A 22,226-nucleotide genomic window follows, 5' to 3' on the forward strand; every position below is an offset into this window, starting at 1 on the left:
GAAGCATGGTGGAAGGAGCATCATAGTTTAGGGCCTAGATGGCTTATAGTCGTTGAAGGAACAACAAATTCAAAATGTTATCAAAACATTTTACGGGAGAATGTCAGGGTAGCATTCTGTCACCTGAAGCTTAATAGAAGTTGGATGTTGCAACAAAACAATGATCCAAAAGATGAGAGTAAATCAACAACAGGATTGTTTACAAAGAAAAAAACTTGTGTTTTGAAATCAAGTCAGAGTCCAGATCTTAACCCAATTGAGATGCTGTGGCATGTTCCGAAGAGGACTGTTCATGCACGGTATCCCAGAAATATTGATGAACTGAAACAGTTTTATATGGAGGAATGGTTTAAAATTCCTTCAAACCGATGTGCAGGACTGATAAACAGTTACTGGAAAACTGGTTGAAGTTATTGCTGTTCAAGGGGGTCACAACAGTTACTGAAAGCAAAGGTTCATGTACTTTTTCCAACAAATGCATGTAATATTGAGTCATTATTCTCAATAAATAGATGAACAAGTATAATGTATTTTGTGTTTATTTAATTGGTTCTCTTTATCTAGTTTTAGGACTTGTGCAAAGATCTGATCATATTTTAGGTCATCTTTGTGCAGAAGTAGAGAAAATTCTGCATGGTTCACAAACTTTCTAACACCTCTGTAACAGTTGCTAGGCAGGAACAGCAAGCAGACAAGAAGGTGAGGGACTCAGGATTGGGTGGATGTGGAGGTGCTAGAGAAGCGGGTGAGTGGAGTTAGAATCTTGAATTGGAGATACTAATGTAAATACAGTACAAAAGTGCCTGATAGGATATAATTAACCTAATTTATGTAGACAGTATACTTTTATGTGTGAACTTAATAACATCATTTATGGTAGCTAGGGTAGTTACTATGGATACAGTAGCACAATAGAGAATATCGATCAGTTTTACTATCCCAGTGTGTGAAAAGTTTAGAGAACAACAGATTGTTGTAATGAGATTTGTCATATGTGAGAAAGGGAGTCACCTACAACACCATCGGCATGCTTTCACACTAATCCTTGTCCTTGTGAACAACTGCAAAAACATACATCATATTAGTCCATGCTAGGACAGATTAGGGTCAAGTATGAGTGAATATGGTATATAAGCCATTCATTAATTATTTTGACCCCACTTTACGTATTTATTGTTGGTTTAAATATTTAGTTAATGATCAGCTGACTGTATACCTTTCTACATTCTATGTCTGGACCAGTGTCCAAATGCAGCAAGATTTTGCATTGTATCCAATACCGGGTGAACCAAATAAACATCAATATCAGTTTTAATGGGGAAACTCTTACTTCTAGTCATTAGGTCAATTTGTACTCCTGAGCATGGAGTACACAATCTGGACTGTCATCTCAGGGAAACACTAACAAGTCCTGCTTATTAGAGAAACTGTCTTTGAGGTGCAAACTTTCCACATTTTGTACTAATTAGGCAAGTCTTCAACTTTCTAAGCCTTCTGATTGGTGGCTAATTTTATCCTTTAATTTACAGTCTTCTCTTCCATATCCTGTTGTCATAGCTCTATAGAATTATCATCTCAAAGAGTGCATATCTGCACTTTCATGTCATTGCCCATCTTTGTTTCTACCATGACCAACCCACCACTGAAAACTCTCTTCTCAGAAATGGACACAAATACCACACCAGAAATGCTAAGGTACTAAAAGTCTACGAAAATGAGTGAAAGCACCAAACATGTCAAAAATTTGGAAAGATATTAATTCAACCAAATTTGATAACCAGCAACCTAGGGTACCAAGAGAGACAGCCATAGCAATAGTAGATGTTCTTAAAATATTATTTGTCATAACAAAATTGCTTTATGCAGGAGGACAAGGGTTCAGTCTTCAAGAAAGAGAAGTTAAATATAAACTTGGGAGTGCAATATATGGATGATTTCCAGATATAGATGGATTTGCCCCACATAGAGATAGATTATTTTACCAAGTTCATACTGAATTGCGTAATTTTATGGTGAGAGAAGTCATCTAATCCAATCCAACTTCAGATAATCAGCTTAATGATTTTTAATATTTATTTAAAACTAAATCAACACATTTCAAAAACCATTGAATTGAAGAAGCTGGAAATGTGAACAGAAACAATCTTTCCAGGACATTCAGACAATAAAATGAAAGCCATTCAGGAAAATAAATTATCAGGGGAATTCTACAATATCAAATGTCCAGTTTACATCATTGTTTACTGGAAATTAACCTCAGGAGATTCAAACAAACTGTGTCCAATATACATCAATTTATTTACTTTAACATAACAAAGGTCCTAGCAAAAATTGAGAAAAGGGATATCAGGCTAAAAAAAAAAAGACACCGGAAGGTATAACCTAAAGTCAAAGGGATTAACTTGAAAAGAGGCAAAAGGAATTAGAAGGGGAATTCTAAAACATTGAATTTAGCATCTATATAATGGGCTCCAAAATTTTCCCAAATATACTCCTTTCGTATGTCATTCCACTATCAGAATACTTGACTGTAGAATCACTTCTACAGTTCCAAAATTTTTAATGCAAATTGTGAAGAATAAGAAATTAAAAACTTAACATGAAGAAATAAGAGGAAGCTGGAAAGACAAGTATCAAGAAAATGTCTGAACATATTGATGAATAGAATAGATACAGGCAACAAAAATTATACTGTGAGTACATGAATATTATATACTTTGAGATGGATTTTTTCCTTAGATACTTGAATGTGTAATAGCATGATGAAGAAAATCATTGTGTATGTGTAACAGAGCCTAAATAAGTTTGTGTGCATTTATTTACATTCTATGGAAAGATATATATGTGAAAGGTTAAGCTGTTGGAACTAGTCTCTCTGCTAACATGTTGATACAAGGAAATACAGAACACAAATTTGGAGCCTTAAACTTCAAGGGCCCCATCTATCTGTCTCTTGAAGTACTGTGACTGGTTGCACAATGGCCTGGTATGACAATTCAAATGCCCATGAATGTAAGTCATGGATACAAACATCCCTCCCCACCATTCGTAGTATTTACAGAAGTTGCTGCTTTAAGGGGGCAACATATATCATCAAATATCTCCAACATCCAAGTCTAGCCATATTTTTGCTGCTACTATCATGCACAGGCACAGAAGCCTGAAGTCTCATATCACCAGGTTCGAAATCAACTACTTCCCTTCAAACATTCATTTCTTAAACCAATTGGCAAATCTTTAAGCACTACAGTTTAGCAATAATATGATCATTTTGACCACTTGCACTAAAATGTTTTTAATTTTTTTTTAATTAAGTGTATTGGTGGAAGTTAAAGTCAAGGTTTTTTTGTTTTGAAGACTACTGCAATATCTTCATTTCCATATTTATAATGTTAAACATCAGTTACCTGAAAATTTGATTAAATGCACAAGTTTGAACCAAGTAAAAAACCAAAGCAGCTAATCAAGCCCTTATTTGAACTTACCACTTTCTTTGCTTACAAAGGCCCCTTGTGGAGATTCAGGAATTCCTTTCCATATTGAAATAGATTTGGGATAACCACTGTCTACCACATGTGTTTCTTCATTATATCTCCAGTACCTATAAATGAAAATAAGACAAATAAATGTAAGCAGCATGAAAATCTAAGGCAGAACTTAAATAGCTATCAAAGATTAGAAATTGAAAAATGGAAAAATCTGTATCCTTGAGGAGCATGGATTGAAAAATTAATATGAAGGATGAAATTTCCAGTATTCCATTAAACAGGATGATCTTACACCTGAATAGCTCGGATTTGGTCTGCAATGTTGGATGTGACTTCAGGCCTCAGATAGGACCATCTTTCCTTATTTTATCCTCATTAGTAGAATCTCCAATTCTTTTGCATATTCAAACATATATACTAGGTACATATTTTACCTGTACCATTGCAAACAGAGGATGTAGTTTATCAGCACTCTACTCTAAGTTAGAACTCTCCATGGCCCATGGGATAAATGGACATAGGATGTGTACAATTTTCTGATATTGGTTAGTGAATCACTCCAAGCATGCTGCTGTATTTCTGATAATTATATCCCGCCAGAGGCATGAAATTATAAAAAAAAACACTCTTATACAGTCCACATTTTCTTTCTCTGCCCTTTAATGGTAGCTTACAGGTCTAGAATAAGTATAGAGCTGCCAGCCACCTTTATTGAGATGCTTCCTGACAAATATTTGATGGATAAGCTTTTCATTTCATAGTAACACCAACAAAGGAGATCTTCAACTTTTAAAGTCAGCGGAAACCAACCACTGGGCTGTTAATACTAATGAATTTGGATTGTGAGTCAGCTTAGTCTAACCGTAGAAAATCAGAGCATGACTATCACCTCACTTCAATCTATTAACCTGTTATTTTATAACAAATGCTTTTAAAATATGTTTATTTAATCTTCAATTCTTTTACATTTCAAAATGAGACAAAAAGGATCGGTTAATCTTAATGTCTCATTGAAATTTCTCTACTTTGTGTAGTTTCATGCGGCATTATTTTGCTTTTTTATTATGTTTTATGGTTATCTGAATATTTTCCTTTCTTTTTGTTGCCTATTTTTAATTTTTTGATTGCCTTTCTGCTTCCAGTAACTCATGTTGCAACAGTTTATTGCCGCCGTAACAAAAGAAAATTGTTTAGTACATCAAATCTACTCTAAAGTAAAACAGCTGTGTAACCGTATCATCAATCATTGTCATGTTGATGAAGGAAAAGGTAAGTATAAAGTCACAAGCATTTTGTGTCCTTTGGTAAACACAGGACTCAGGAATTTTGAATTACTGATTATTCAATCTGGAATAAATTAAAACTTTAGGCTTAATAAGGGGCTGAGGAGTGCAAGAAGGGGGCATGAGAAGGCCTTGGCGAGTAGGGTAAAGGAAAACCCCAAGGCATTCTTCAATTATGTGAAGAACAAAAGGATGACAGGAGTGAAGGTAGGACCGATTAGAGATAAAGGTGGGAAGATGTGCCTGGAGGCTGTGGAAGTGAGCGAGGTCCTCAATGAATACTTCTCTTCAGTATTCACCAATGAGAGGGAACTTGTTCTTGATTAGTCAGGGTGTGAACGGTTACAGGAAGAAGGCAGAAGAATGGGGTTGAGAGGGAGAATGGATCAGGCATGATGAAACTGATGGGGTGAATGGCCGAATTCTGCTCCTATCTCTTCTGGTCATGTTTTCATTCGTCAATTAAGCTTAAAAACATGAACTAAACAGAAATGGAAAAGGATACAGTGAGTTTCTTATTTGCACTGATTTTGTCCATTAACTTGCAACTGAGAATTATTTCAACAGATTTGTTTCCAGTAGCAAATCAATTTTACAATGAGTGTCAAAGACTTATGTTGAATTTACCAGAACATGCATTTTATAGTTAATAACTTTAGACCAACAGAAACCAAAATTACTTCAAATGCTTTGATCAAACAATTTGATTTTTATGTGCAGTTCTGCTCTATCTGATTGTAGAATGAATAACATTAAAATGAATAATCATGCAATCATTATAGTAGAGAAATAGGTAATTTCTGTAAATTCAATTGTACCCTTTAGTTTCTTTCCCATGCCCATTGCCTTGGGAGGTGAAGAAGAACAACCTAAATTGATTCTATTGTCTGGAACCTGGAGTGGGCTGTCTCTCCATTCTATTATTTGCTTCTAACTTACAATATCTTTGGATTTCCAGCATTTCCTAATTCTGATGAAAAGTCATTGACTTGAAAAACTAGCAACGTTTTTCTCCCTCCACAGATGCTGCTTGACTTAATTAATATTTCTAAGATTTTCTCTTTTACTTAGGATTTCCAGCACCTTCATTTCTTTTCAGGATCACGGTAGTGAAAAATTCACTTGGCTGCTTTGAGACTGACTGTTAATGGCATTGTTGATTCAGATGGCTGTGTTGTCATCTCATTCCAGATACTTTCAACCAAGTAAGTAGACTGAAAATGTCAGTGGTTGGAAAGATGTTGGAGTCAACTGTTAAGGATGAGGTTATGGTGTACTTGGTGACACAGGACAAGAAAGGACAAAGTCAGCATGGTTTCCTTAAGGGAAAATCTTGCCTGACAAACCTAATGGAATTCTTTGGGGAGATTACAAGTAGGATAGATAAAAGGGACTCAGTGGATGTTGTATATTTAGACTTTCAGAAGGCCTTTGTCAAGGTGCCACACATGAGGCTGCTTATCAAGTTAAAAGCCTATGGCATTACAGGAAAGTTACTAAGATGGTTAGATCATTGGCTGATTGGAAGGAAGCAGCAAATGGGAATGAAAAGATCCTTTGTGGTATTTATACCACAGGCAACTATGGAGGCCAGGTCGCTGGGTGTATTTAAGGCAGAACTTGATAGGTTCTTGATTGGACGTGGCATCAAAGGTTCAGGGGAGAAGGCTGGGGAGTGGGGTTGAGGAGAAGACAAAAGGATCAGCCATGATTGAATGGTGGAGCAGACTTGATGGGTCAAATGGCCTAATTCTGCTCCTATGTCTTATGGTCTAAAACTGAGGGACATCTGCATCATTGAGATGATACATTAACACTCTATTTGTTGTGGCTGGATGTTAATTATCCCTTGGCAGATTTGTAAAGAGGAAGGGAGACATTCCTTGTGTCCTGGTTCATCCGTTATTTCAGTTCAAAGTTCAAAGTAAATTTATCATCGAAGTGCAAATAAGTCATCATATACAACCCTGCGATTACCTTTTCTTATGGTCAATCACAGTAAATACAAGAAACACAATAGAATCAATGAAAGGCAACATCCAACAGGGCGGCCAACAACAAATGTTTAAAAAGACACGACTATGCAAATACAAAACTAAAGAGAAAAAAGAAATAATAATAATAAATATGCAATAAATATTGAGAAAATGAGATGAAGGTCATCTTCTGGCAAGATGGCGCCAGTGACCAATGGTGACACCTTGTAGGCAGCTTACAAAACTACTAGATATTCTTCTTCTAAATATACTTCTGAACTGCAACGATTGCAAACTGTTATTTTCCTTTTAAGGGTGTATTTTTGACTTGACTAAATGATCTGGTACTTCTGCAATCTCCTATGGGATTCAGCATGGATGAGAGACGAGAATCAATTCCCAATGGTGGAAAATAAACCCATGGTTGGCTCCAATACTCTGTGCCAATTAAATTGTTGAGGAAAATTTACGTCATTGAGGACGAGCAGAAAATGAACAGGTGTTCAGTGTCGTCTGCCTGCACTTTACTGTTCTCCCTCCCTCCTCACTGCTGCTGGTGGGCAAAAGGTACAGGAGTCTCGCGTCCCATGTCACCGGGTTCAGCAGCAGCTGCTGCCCTGCAAACACCAGGCTTCTGGATGGGCTCCACTCAGCTAACACTGAATGCATGCTGCAGCTGTGGACTCACTTTTGAGGACCCTGCAGTTCATGTTCCTTGCATTTTTGTTTACTTCTTTTTTTTCGCTATTTGCATGATTTGATCAAGGTGCTTCAGTGCTGAACTAACTCTACACCTCTGGCTGCATTCATCGGCACAGCGCTGAAGACTTACTTTTGGGGACTCTAAGTTTAATGTTATTTGTTCAATTATTATTGTTTGCATTATTTGTTCTTCTTCACAGAATGGGTGTTTGGTGGTCTTGCTGTGTGGATTTTTTCCTTTAAGTGGGTTCTGTTGTGTTTCTTTGTTTTGTGGCTGCCTGCAAGAAGACTAATCTCAAGGTTGCGTACTGTGCACGTACTTAAATGATAATCAATGTGCTGAGTGAGTCCATGAAAGTGAGTCCACTTCAGTGGGAACATCTCAATGACGGGGTAAGTGAAGTTAACCCCTCTGGTTCAAGAGTCTGATGGTTGAGGAGTAATAACTGTTCCTGAACCTGGTGGCATGGGTTTTGAGGCTCCTGTACCTTCTTCCTGATGGTAGCAGTGAGAAGAGAGTACATCAGTTTTAAGACAAAGTTCCTCTCCTGGGGGCTCCCAATTCAAAGAGAGTTGAGTATATCTTGTTACGTACCCCGTAACTGGGTTGCCAAACCAGCAGAAATGGATCACTCAGTTGGAGTCTGGATTACTAGAACTAAGAAAGTTTTATTAAAGAAACAAGCAACACAGTACTCTAATCAAAAGGATAATAAATGCAACAGTTCAGCAATGATAAACACACATGTACACAGAATTAAGATAACAGGATCAATCAAGCTCTATCGTTGTCTAGGGGTAAATGACCAGTTTCAAAGTGCGCAAGTTCAGTTCAGTTTAGTTCAGTTCGCAGACAGTGGGGGGAAGGAGAGAGAGAGCAAAACGAATGAATATTCAAACGGCTTCCACACACAGACCTTCGCAGTCAGCTTTCGTTCGAGCCCTTTGTGATGTCATCTGAGGTCACCGACCGTGACCCCTCCATTTCCAGATATGATCGTTTCTCTGCGGTGAACCCAGCACCCAGGCAAGGGTGGACACACACCAGGTTCCTTTCCACCCTGTGCGTCTATGGCTTGTCCCGCGACCAGCCGTCCAAAAAAACTTCCCACCGACTTGTGGGAGACGCACCGCTTCCAGGGTCTCGTTACCTCGGGGTGTCGTGTGTGTCTTGCCTTAGCGAACCTGTCCCTTTTTATCCCCCTGCTGGGGTATCGCCTGTCCATCACTTCAAACAGTTCAGGGTTCAAAGGGGGAGCCGATCTTGACAGCTCTCCTTCCGTTACTCTCTCCCGTCCCTTCATTAACATCTCCAAATGCTGCTCCATTGTTTTCCTTATCTCTCTCTCTCTCTCCTGAAGACAGGTGGCAGACCAACTGCTGATCCCACTGGTGCCAGCACAGGCCAGCTAACATCTTAATCTATGTGTATTCTCGTCACACTTCCCCCCTTTAAGGATTTTTACCGGGGTAAAAATTACAAACATAAATACATTATTTGATACACACAAATACACATCTTTATCAGCTATTTGGCTAATACAGCGAATTTGAAGTTGTCAACACCTGACAGACAGTCAGCCATCACATTTTCTGTTCCTTTTATATGTGTTATTAATAATCCCTTAGACCAGGCTCCAACTTAGCAAACTTCATAGTGGCCAAAAACACTGATGAATTGCGATCAATGTAACCTCTCATTGGGTTTCATCCCGGACCACAATAACAAGGGTTGTCCCATTCCGACTTAGTTTTCTCTCACAAGGGCTTAGTAGGAGGGGGAGGGGTAGTAACCGCAGAGTTATTGCAAAACTTCCTACAGTACCCCACCATCTCCAAGAGCCTTCTGAGGGCCCTCTTGACTGTCGGGGTTGGGATGTCAGAGATAGCCCGCACTGTAGCTTGCATCGCTGCCAGCTGCCCCTGTGTCACCACAATTCCCAGGTAAGTGACCTTCGTGTGGCTGAACTCATTTTTTCCAAGGTTCAATATCAAGCTGGCTTCAGACAGCCGTATTACATCGCCAATACACACCTCTGTGTTCGTCAGCCCTTTAGTCACTGAATTACTCATTCTATAGGCATGTTGCTGGCTAGGCTGACCTAGTAAAACAAACACCACCCAACGTCCCAGTTCTTTGCATTGCCTCGGGACAATCAAACACACGTGTGCGAGTCGTTTAAATACTTCTCCTAAAGAGTCGCTTTGTTCGGGGATTAAGGGAGAGACCTTATCAGCAGAGCTGGCCAGGACAATAGCCTTCTCCCGTCTGGTCGATACCATACTCATCTTTTCAAAATGGTTTTTTTCTCTTATTGGGGGACCCTAGCTTCATTGATTTCCACGCTAACACCGACTAGGTTTGTTAGCATATCAAAAGCCTGTGACCGTCTCATTTCGCGTCGGCCATAATCAATAACATCCTTCCTCCGGTGCAGCCGGTAAACCTCTTTCATAATTCCACCAACTGTTTCCTCCAGCACCGCAAGATGTCCACCGGGGGGTACCTTGTGGGCCAGGTTAAAAATCTCATCCCCATAATTCTTTTGTTCCACCCCCCATTCCTCATCTGCGGGTACGGTACTTGGTTTCCCTTTCTTCCTTAGCACTTCCTCCTCCACCAAAACCATCAGCCCCTCGTTTTGCTCCTGCGCCTGCACAAATTCTTTCCTGGCTAATGCTAAGTCTGTCTCAGCTCCCTCACTACCTCTTGTTTCACTACACTCCTTCTTTTCACTTTCTACCCCCTTCTCGTACAAGGCTGGCAGAAACATCTCAGCTAAATTTACTACCACAGTCCCGTGATGAACCTGTGAGTCCATGGGCGGGGCCTCAATGCTGGCAGGCTGACCTGTCAATCTCAGTGCTGGGAACACGATTCCCCCGGCGAGGTCATTACTGAGCAAGACTTCCACGCCTTTCATCGGTAATTCGGGCCTCACCCCGATCGTGACTAGTCCAGAGACCAGGTTGCTTTGTAAGTGTATCTGGTGCAAAGGCACGGCTTCCGTCCCTTTTCCAATGCCTTTGACCTTGACCTCCCCAGTCTGGGTCTCTGAGCTAAACTCTAATACACTCTTCAGTATCAGTGACTGACACGTCCCGTGTCTCTCCAGATCCGCACTGGAACTGGTTTTAACCCCTCCTTCACTGACACCAATCCGGCCGAGATAAACTTCTCGCGCCCTTCCTGAACTTTGGCAGACCTGTCCTCTCCTAGCGGTTCGTTTACCAGCTCGATACAGCCCGTCAAAATCGCCGTTTTTCCTTTTCCCGTCTCCTTCTTTGGGGCAAAGCACCTGGACGCAAAGTGTCCGACTTTCCCGCAATTATAACAGACGATCCCAGGAGACTTCCTACCAGACTGCTCCCGGTCTACCTTATCCTTCTCACTAGTCCCCGGCTTACTTTCTGACTTTTCTGGCGGACTCTCCCCGCCGTCCTGACTACCCTTCTGGTAGCCTTTACTCGGGGCAAACTTCATTTTATGCATCAACGCATACTCATCCGCTAACTTAGCAGTTGCGGCTTACGTGGCTGCCTCTTTCTCATCTTGGTAGGGTCTCATACCCTCAGGGACACAACCTTTAAACTGCTCAATCAGGATCAGCTGTAGCAGTCTGTCATAAATCCCCTCTACCCCCTTACCAATGCTCACAATATGTCTGCATCTCACGGGCAAACTCTAAACACGTGCGGTCCCACTGCTTCCTCGCATTCCGGAACCTCTGCCGGTATGCCTCCGGGACCAACTCATAAATCCTGAGGATGGCCTCTTTCACCACCTCATACCTCTGGGCATCTTCCGCGGATAAAGCTGAGTAAGCTTGTTGGGCTTTCCCTTTCAGTACACTCTGAAGCAAAACAGCCCACTTATCCCTCGGCCAGTCCTGACTGGTAGCAACTTTTTCAAGATGGAGAAAGTACCGATCCACATCGGTATCGTCAAATGGGGGAACCAGCCTAACCTCCTGGGTTGCCCGGAACCCTCCACCTTGGTTCGGCACGGGCCCCTGCTCTGCCCTTATCTTTAACTTCTGTAGCTCGAATTCCCTTTCCCTCTGTTTCTCCTCTCGCTCCAACTGTCTCTCTCTCTCTCTCTCTCTCTCTCTCTCCCCTCCCTTTCTAACTCTCTCTCTTTCTCCAGCCTTTCTAATTGCTTCTCTTCGTGTTCTAACTGCCGTACCCGGAACTTGTGCTCGAGTCTCAGTTTTTCAAGCTGCACCTGTACCGCGTCTCCAGCAGGTTTTTCAATAGACACCACCTCCAGCTCGCCTGGGGGAAACACACCTTTAGATACATAGTGCTCTACGATAGCTCTGTGTATCTCCTCTCTCCTCATTGTCGACTTCCCCTTAGCAAGATTCAACCGTCTGGCCACAGCTACCAATTCCGATTTCCTGGCATCCTCTAATGCCTCCAAGGTCGGCGCCTTTATAAATTCCTCAGCCTCCATTTATGCTGCTTGTCCTTTCTTTCTTTTGGGAATTTTGACCCAATCAATTTACTCTGTCCCAAATTTAGCGTTCAAAATCGCGGACGAGAACCCCACTTATGTTACGTACCCCGTAACTGGGTTGCCAAACCAGTAGAAATGGATCACTCAGTTGGAGTCTGGATTACTAGAACTAAGAAAGTTTTATTAAAGATACAAGCAACACAGTACTCTAATCAAAAGGATAATAAATGCAACAGTTCAGCAATGATAAACACACATGTACACAGAATTAAGATATCAGGATCAATCAAGCTCTATCGTTGTCTAGGGGTAAATGTCCAGTTTCAAAGTGACGCAAAGTTCAGTTCAATTTAGTTCAGTTCAGTTCGCAGACAGTGGGGGGAAGGAGAGAGAGAGCAAAACGAATGAATATTCAAACGGCTTCCACACACAGACCTTCGCAGTCAGCTTTCGTGCGAGCCCTTTGTGATGTCATCTGAGGTCACCGACCGTGACCCCTCCGTTTCCAGATACGATCGTTTCTCTGCGGTGAACCCAGCGCCCAGGCAAGGGCGGACACACACCAGGATCCCGCCGATCGTGCCTTTCCACCCTGTGCGTCTATGGCTTGTCCCGCGACCAGCCGTCCAAAAAAACTTCCCACCGACTTGTGGGAGATGCACCGTTTCCAGGGTCTTGTTACCTTGGGGTGTCGTGTATGTCTTGCCTTAGCGAACCTGCCCCTTTTTATCTCCCTGCTGGGGTATCGCCTGTCCAAACAGTTCAGGGTTCAAAGGGGGAGCCGATCTTGACAGCTCTCCTTCCGTTACTCTCTCCCGTCCCTTCATTAACATCTCCAAATGCTGCTCCATTGTTTTCCTTATCTCTCTCTCTCTCCTGAAGACAGGTGGCAGACCAACTGCTGATCCCACTGGTGCCAGCACAGGACAGCTAACATCTTAATCTATGTGTATTCTTGTCACAATCTCCTTTCTACTCAGAGAGACCAGCAAACAGAACGCGTATGCCGTTTGCTGGTATTGCAGTATGTGCAGGATGGCACTGATTACATGTATACTGCTTTGTGAGTACGGTGGGCCATATCCCAAAACCATTTCCTCAATGTGTAACTTCCATTTAACCACAGACATTGCACAGAATAGAGCTAAGTGCTACAGGGAGAATGAAACAGAATGTGCTTCAGAAATGAATTAGCCATGGTGATGCGCATTTGATGGGATGAATGGCCTTATTCTGCTTCTATATCTTATGTTGTTATGGTCTTATCATCTAGGTCAATGCACAATAACCAGGCAAGACCATTTTGCAGCGGACTACTTTGCTTGCTGTATTTCAGATATCAGGATAATTCAAAAATTGGTGACGAAGTTAAAAATTCTATCCATTGATGGCGGAATTCACAAGAGTAGTTTATAATATCCACACTTGTAAGCAGCTTACATACAGTGAAAACCCTGTTGTCATTGGCATGTAGAACCAAAGATTCCATTGCCTGGACTATTTTACTGAAGGTATGCTTGAGAGTTAAGATTAGATCAAGTGCATAAAATACATGCTGCCAATATTCAGAAACAATCCTTGCTTTCATCCGTTGGGCAGTTAGATAGGAGGAATATTACAAGGGAGAAGAGGAAATGGAAGAGGAGCTGATAGAAAAGCCAGTGGAAAAGAGAGGCTGAATCATAGAAGCCCCTTTCTACTGAGGCCACCCATGAGGAACTAACAAGCGCAACACTCGTAAGCCTCATCCCAATTACCATTCATCAACTGACCACCACGCCTGAGACACTCCTTTCTCCTGTCAAAGACAATCGGCTTCCTAAGGTTTTGTGCAAAAAAAAAACAAAATACACATTCCAAATTCCTAATGTTAGAGGCATTCAGTTTTGATAACACATTTATTATCACCTGCATTATTAGAAGCTTTTGCATTTCCCTCATCAGCTCTCTTTATTTCATTAATTTATTATTTCACTAATCAATCCACACTTCTCCAAGAGATTGCTGATTCTGTTCCTCGTTATTGCTTCTAAATTTTTCTCCACCACCAAGGTTGCAATGACTGGTCTGTAGTTACTGAATTTATCTCTGAATCATTTTTGAACGGGGATGGAGCATTTGCGATTTTCTGGACACTGAGCACCACACGACAGATGGTTGGAAGATTATGACCAAGATCTCTGCTCCCTCCTTTCCTCATCAATCTATAATGCATATTGTCTTAACTTTTATTTAAAGTGCAGCTGGCCTTTCGAGTATCTACATTTTACTTAATGTTTATCCCACCCAGAATCTCATCTATTTATTACTTTGCAGTTATTCCAGCAACATCTTTTTTGCTAAAAACACCATTTCTGTTTACATGCAAATTTTTGGATTCTCTTTTATGATGATGGCCGGTTTTCTCACGTTTTCTCTCTCTGCTGATTTTATCCATTTTTACTTTCTGTCTGATGTTCTCACTGGGTTAACGTGTTAGGTTCTGTCACACATTCTTTCTTGTCTTCTCTTTTGCCCTCTGCCTTTTTGGTCAACCAAGGTATGTGTACTTTAATTTTACTATCTTCCCCTTCTGAATGTGTATTTTGATAGCTACTTAAACAATTCCATCTTAAAGTTCTCTCGTTATTCATTTGCCCTTCTTGCCTGCCAAGCTTTGATTTTAATTTACCTGTGCCAGATTTGTTATCATAGCATTGAAAATAGCCCTTCTCCCAGTGACAATTTTTTTTTAACCATCGATTAGTCAATATGCTCTTCTAAACTTTGTGTATAATAATGGTTGTTTCTTAGATGACCCCCCCCTCGCCCCAAATGATACTTATTCTGCTGGGTTTGGCTCATTTCCCAGAATAGAGTCCAACAATACATCTTTCTAATTGAGCCAGAAATATTCTGATCAAAAAGATGTTCTGAATATACTTTAGAAACTCATCAGGTTCCTACGATATGTATTTATAGCTGAAGTTCATTACCGTTACATTATGGCTTTGCATTTATCTGCAATTTCCTTGCAAACTTGCTCTTCAATTACTTTTCTCACTAGTATGTGGCATAAGGGACAATCTTGGTAGTGTAACAGTACCTCCACTGCTTCTTAACTTTAAACCTTCAGTTTGTGATTGGATATCCTTATCACTAGCAGTGCAAAATTCCTAACCATTGGTGCCATTTCCCTCCAATTTTTCATTATTTATGTTTTATGAATGTCTTAAAAAGTTCTGGAAAAACACATCAACTGTGTGTGAGATTTGTTGTAGTTCCATTGTTTATTATTTTGTTTTGTGGGCAGTCATGAACCAAATGTTAAATAAAGGTGAATGAGAGGATTTGAGGAGAAGCTCCAATATGTCCATAGCAACTCATAACCTCTTAGCAACACCCCCAGTCCAGCCACAGATACCTGTTAGTTTAAACTATAATGCAGTTTAAAGAGGGCAGGAATGTCCACAGGAGAGGTTCTGATGATTTTGGGTTGTTGTACTGACCAGTGTTCTGTGTTCTCTGACAACTTGACCTCAAAACAACAGCAACAATGTTCCAGATCCAAATATATCTACTTGAAAGACTATGTGAATTTGTTAGCTAATAAAGGTTACGTTTTGTTATCGTCAGATTGACTATTCATCATGTGCTCTTCTACCTTGATAATTTTGGGCAATTTTAGATCAATAGTAGAGTTATGTGATACACAATTACCAGACATGTTATTACAATACTGGCTATGAAGCCTAAGGTTTTTCTTTCTGCACAAATGCTGACCGATCTTCTGGGTATTTTCTGTTTTGAGTTCAGATTTACAACAAACTCTAGTGTTTGTACTTCACAGTTGCATCTTTCTTTGTTCACCCCTCTCTATTTACAGTATACCTCATCCAAAAAAAATCAACTATAATTTAACAAGCCTTCAGCATTTTCTTTAACTCTCAGTCAGCACCAACACCATTTATGTTATTTACTCCCTCTTGGTTTTCACCCTGTCACTCATATTCTTGTTAATCTCTCCTTTTTCCTCACTTCTCCTCAGTTAGAAACATCTTGGATCTCTAATTTTTCTGAATTCTGATGAAAGATAATTGATCCAAAACTTCAACTCCGTTGCTCCATGTGGCTCTGACATGAAGTGCTTCGAGAGGCACACATTGACTCCGGCCTCCCAGACAACCATAAGCCATTGTACTTTGCTTACCACTGAAACAGTTCAACAGCAGATACCATCTCCCTCATCTTCACTCATATATGGAGTATCTGGACAGTAAAGACACCAACCTTCACCTATTTTTTTTATTGACTACAGCCTCAGCTCTCAATGGTATAATTCCAAGTAAACTCATTTCTAAACTGGACCTGGCACTCGACATTTCCCTTTGCAACTGTATCCTTGATTTCCTGATGAACAGACAGCAATCAGTAAGGATAGGCAGCAAGGCCTCCGCCATGATTATCCTCAACACTGGTGCCCCATGAGGTTGCATTCTCAGCTCCCTCCTCTACTGCACGTTCACTCATGCCTCTGTTGCCAGATTCTGCTCTAGTTCCATCTACAAGTTTGCAGATGATAACACTGGTGTGAACAGTACCTCAAATAAGAGCGAATTGACTTCAGGAAGAAGGTGGTACATACAGTATGCTCCCGTTTACATTAATGCACCATCCTAGTCTAACCATGTTGATCCCATGGCCAAGAAGACTCACTAGTGCCTCTGGTTTCTCAAGAGAGGATAAAAGTTAGCATGTTCTCTTTAGCGCACAGCAACTTTATTGATAGAAAGCACCCTATCTGGATGCATCACGGCTTAGTGTTGCAACTAGTGTGACGGCACCACAGAGAATTGCAAACACACTTCAGCACATCTCCTGTTAACTCTCTTTACACTTCTTGTTCCCTCAATAAAGCAGCCAACATAATCAAAGTCCCCATCCACCCTAGACATTCAATCTTCTTCTCCCTCCCATTGTCCAGAAGATATAAAAGCTGGAAAACCCATATTATCAGGCTGAAGAACAACTGTTTATGAAACTATGTGACTATTATTATGAGTCAACAGCAGATGCCATTTCATGGACATTTCACTCAACCCTGAAATATCTGGACAGCAAAACCAAAAACATCAGGATGTTCATTATCAGCTACAATTACTATTATCTCTTCAAAACTAATCAATAAGCTTCAAAGCCTTGGTCTCAGCACCTCCTTGTGAAAGTGCATCCTCAAGTTCCTCTCTTGTTAACCCCACTCAGTTCAAATTGGCAACAACATCATCTCCACAATCTCCATCAGCACAGGTGTACCACAATGTTGGGTGCATTGCCCTCTGCTCGCCTCGCTTTATACTTACGACTGTGAGGCTAAGTACAGCTCAAATGCCATATTTAAGTTTGCATGCAATACCACTGTCATTGGCTGAATCAAAGGTGGGGACAAATCAGCAGTTAGGAGGGAGATTGAAAATCTGGTTAAGTAGTCCACCACAACGACCTCTCATTATATGTTAGAAGGACCAAGGAGCTGATTATTAACCAGAAGGATTAAACCAGAGGTCCATGTGCCAGTCCTCATCGGGGGATCAGAGGTAGAGAGGGTTAGCTACTTTAAATTTCTCAGTGTTATCATTTCAGAGAATCTGTCCTGGGCCTAGCATGTTAGTGCAATTATGAAGAAAGCACAGCAGCGCGTCCATTTCCTAAGAACTTGTGAAGATTTGGCATGACATCAAAAACTTTGACAAACTTCAATAGATATATGGTGGAGATTTTATTGATTGACCTGGTAAGGAAACACAATGCCCTTGAATGCAACGGCCTACAAAAAGTAATGGATTTTGCCCAGACCTTCACAGGCAAAGCCCTTCCCACCACTGAGCACATTTACACAGAGTGCTGTCACAGGAAAGCAGCATCTAGGCCATGCTCTTTTCTCACTGCTGCCATCAGGAAGAAGGTACAGGAACATCAGGACCAACACCACCTGGTTAAGGAACAGTTACTACCCACAACTATCAGGCTCTTGAAGTGGAGGAGATACTTCTCTCAACTTCACTCACCCTGTCACTGAACTGTTCCCACAACCTATGGACTTATTTTCAAGGACTCTTCATTTCATGTTATCTATTGCTTATTTATTACTTTTTTTTGTACTTGCACAGTGGTTGTTTGTCCATCCTGTCGGGTGCAGTCTTTCATTTATAATATTGTGTTTCTTGCAGTTACTCAGTATGCTCGCAAGAAAATGAATCTCAGGCTTGAATGTGGTAAACCTTTGATAATAAATTTACTTTGAATGATTGAACAGTTCCTTAATCCCTTAATCTATCGCATTATGACTCACACGTTATTGTCTATCTGTAATGCACTTTCTTTTTACAGTTATTGTTTTACTTGTTGAATTGATTTTTATGAACAATATGCAAGACAAGCTTCCGTATCTATATATACATCTATACACATCTGTATACATGGCCATAATGAAGCAATTTACCAATTTCTCTCCACAAATACTCCATGACCTGCTGAGTACTTACAATATTTTCTGTTTTCATTTTATATTTCCAGCAACTGCAGCATTTTTGCTTTTTGGTAAAGATGTGACTATAGGTGGTAGGTTGTTAATTGTAATATGAAGATTTTTTTTATTATTAAATGTTAGAGACAAGTTGAGAAGACAAAATGTTAGAGAAGAAAGATTGCTATACAACGATTAGTGTGATGTGAAGTTGGGTCTCTATTTCCAACATAAACAAGAGTTGTGTTGAATGAACGATTTTTTTTTAACTTTGTAAAGCCAGGACCAATAAACTAATTACATCTATCTAGTACCTTTTAAATTTGTCTACTTTAACACCTAAGGAGATGGACCTAAGGCAGAACCATTTCTATTGACAGAAGAAGGGGCAAACGTGCGTTACTGGTACCTTAAAACCAGTCACTTCGAGCAGATAGGGCTCGTCAGCTGTGGTTGGCAGCTCATCTAGGAGAAAGAAAACTCTAGTCTCAAACCTCTGCTACCTTGTGGCTATATCCACTCATTGGGAAGGCTTCTGTAGTAAATCCTGAGGGAAAAATCTGGAGCTGGAGTTCCTAAGGCAGTCCTACATATGTGATAGATTGAGAGATCAAGGAACTGTCCAATAGTTCAAAGTTCAAAGTAAATTTATTATCGAAGATTTACCATACTCAAACCTGAGATTCGTTTTCTTGTGAGCATACTGAGTAAGTGCAAGAAACCCAACAGAATGAATGAGTTCAATGCTGACTGGCAATTCCTGTGACACTGCTGCTACCAAACTGCATCGGTCTGTGTTGTTCCTTTGGGTTCATCAGATGCGTGGAGAGGGGGAGCTTGCTACATGGGCAACAACTTGCTCTCCATAGTGTACTGCCCAGGCTTGTGTATCTAGACAGCTAGGACGAAATATCCACGGTCAGCTCTGACTGATGGAAGCCCTCATCATACCTCACTTTAACACCTTAGGAGAAAACATCATGAAAAAAGTATACAAATTATTTAAAGCATCTGCTGACAATTGCTCCGTACAATTTCAAGAGGATTAAGCTTCACGCAAAGCTCAGCATGTGCATTGAATGATAAGGTAAATGAAACTAAAGAATGATCTGTTGCTTGTGCACCATTGTATAAACATGATAATCATATTTGCATGATCTTTCTGTATGAAAAAGTTCTCTGGTAAACAAGAATTTCATCTTCACCTACGTAACATACATCACAAGCCATCCAAAACAAAACTCAAATTTACATTAACCACACTCACCTGTCTCCTTTGAAGAAGTAGGTTTTGCCAACGTCTTCCCACCACACTGCTGTGTCAATGCCTTGGGAAGGTACACCACTTCCTAGTTCCACCAAATTCTGAGGATAACCTAATTCCAGTGTAGCTTCTTTGAAGACCCAATACTTACTACCTGTTGAGTAAATATTCTGATATTAAGAGTCAGTTTTTCATGTTGATATTTGAAGAATAAATTCAGATTAGTCTCATTCATTTGTTTGAAACTTCAAAGGCATAGATTTACTTCCTCCATTGCGATACTTTCTGAATCTTTGTTAACAATTGCAAGGAGAACAAGCTCATCATTTTTGGTTAATTAAATCTGCACAATTTTGTCCCAAGATACTTCAGCATCCTTAGGCTGGAAAAAAGTTAAATTAACATAAGGTAAATTGCATTTTTGCTGCTAAAAAGCTGAAATATAATGGGCAGAAGGAGAATCTTGATCAGAAAATGGGTAATGAAACTATATCTTCAACAAAGTTTTCTCTTTTGCACAAATCATTTGGCAGTCTGTTGGAGAAACAGAGCAATGTGGTGTAGCAGCAGTTGCGTTGCAGTCTCATGGCTTCAGAGATCTAGGTTCACTCCTGACCTTGAAGTCTGCATGCTTTCTCTTTGGCTCTGCAGCTCTCTTTTGGGTAGTCTGGTTTTTTCCCTCATCCCAAGTACTGGTTTCTGTAAAGTATCCCCTGGTAGGGATTATTCTGGAGCTATGAAATCATAGATAGTGGTTATTAATTAAAATAAGAACCAGTCATCAGTAAATAAAACCCGTTCACAATTTAACTTTAACTGAGACTTTGGGGTCATTGAAACCTATCAATGGATATAGGACTTTGAAACTATGCAGGAGAAGACTTAAGGTTACATTAGGGAAGGCATTAAGTGGCCATCTCCTCTGTTGACACTTTGTTATAGGCATATCCATGCCATATAATGCACAGCTCAGGACAGATCTGTTTTATCACTGAATATTCAGGCTAGTTGTATATTTGGGGAGCTATTCCTCAACGCTAACAAAAGAGTTGGGTGTCTGGAATGTCTTGTAAACACAAAATACTCTGCAGATGCTGGGGTCAAAGCAACACTGACAACACACTGGAGGAACTCATCAGGTCGGGCAGCATCCATGGAAAAGATTGGTCGATGTTTCGGGCGAAGGGTGTGAATCTATTCAAATGTGCAGAACTAAAAATATTATCCTGCGGGTATAAGTATACAGAGACAAAGATTGATTAGGGTTAGAGAAAAAGTAATATTGCCGAGAACCATTTCTTGTCATAGCAATATGAAAATGCTGCAAAATTGGTATAACTCTAGGGAAAGGCTGAAGTTGTGGTTACAAGTTAAACACAAATGAAGTGTAGCAAACTCTGATTCAGTACTTTAAAGAAGCTTTACACCATTCCCCAAAGCATTTCAGGTGAAGTTCTTTCTGATCTTTCATTGCTAAAATAATTATCAGGTTGGGGAAACTATTGCAGACCACGCAGTCTCGAACACAGCTCTTTGTCAGGTTAAATCTTGTAATGACTCATGACTACAGCCATAACTCAAAAGACCTTGCTAGACCGTGGGAACTGCAGCTGGATGAAGGTTTTTAAGTCGCTGAGCCGTTCAGTTTTTTTTCTCAACATCAGCAGAAGGTGTATGTTTGACTGCTCATGGTTAGCAGTTCTGCAAGGAATTTCCTGTCATTCTACTTAATCTTTCTAATGCTCATTCCATCAGACTTGTTATATTTAGAAAGCACTGGCTGTCTTTTAGAAAACCACAATATGTTTGAATTTGTTCCCAATCCTGCAGTCTAAGCATCTTTCCTATATCTGATTAATAGTTTAAAGTGGTTTTCTATTTTACTAAACTGACAAGAAAAAAATCATAATAAACTAAACTGCAACTTGTAACAAGCTGTACTTCAGGACATCTTTATTGATGTATGGACATTTTGACAAACGGGCTGTGTGGAGGAGTAGACCCATCAGTAGCCTAATCGTCATTAAACTGGATGACTGATGAGTGTTCTGAGTATTTCAGTTTCACTGAAGACTTGTTTTCAGTGGGGGGAGGGAGGGATAGGCAGACATCCCACCCTGCAAAGACTCATTTCAGGGAGGTAGCACCATCAATTTCCAGGAGAGGTGGGATGTCTGCAACAGAGTAGCTCCTGAGCAGCTAGCCAGCTAGTTTAAATAACGTTAGCTATGCTAATGAACGAATGACACCTGTTAAACTCACCTCAACATGTCTTTTACAGTCTTAACCCACCACGGGCAATAGAAAAGTCACTGTTGCAGACAGCACAGTGAGCAACACTGTCATTATTTCTGACCCCTATTAGGCAGGGGTACACTTTAGTGTAGTCTGGGGTGAAGTATGTTTTATATTTTCTTTTTTTGGAACACCCTGCCATGGCATACTCTCACTCTCTCGCTCGCTCTCTCTCTCACTCTCCCTCTCGCGCTCTCTCTTTCTCTCTCATGCTGTCTCTCGTGCTCTCTCTCTCTCGTGCTCGCTCTCTCACTTGT

General features: G+C 40.5%; 1 protein-coding gene across 1 annotated transcript in view; it reads right to left on the minus strand.

Annotated features, from left to right (window-relative positions):
- LOC140196833 (matrix metalloproteinase-16-like) overlaps nucleotides 1–22,226 on the minus strand; it is a 217,899-nt gene that overhangs the window by 5,308 nt on the left and 190,365 nt on the right. Inside the window, exons 8-9 of the mRNA XM_072256676.1 lie at nucleotides 19,678–19,828; nucleotides 3,486–3,601 (exon numbers count right to left, since the gene is read on the minus strand). Coding sequence (XP_072112777.1) covers nucleotides 3,486–3,601; nucleotides 19,678–19,828 — 267 coding nt within the window. The remainder of the gene's footprint in view (nucleotides 1–3,485; nucleotides 3,602–19,677; nucleotides 19,829–22,226) is intronic.

The sequence above is a fragment of the Mobula birostris genome, chromosome 1, assembly GCF_030028105.1.
Source record: "Mobula birostris isolate sMobBir1 chromosome 1, sMobBir1.hap1, whole genome shotgun sequence".
Classification (NCBI taxonomy): Eukaryota; Metazoa; Chordata; class Chondrichthyes; order Myliobatiformes; family Myliobatidae; genus Mobula; species Mobula birostris.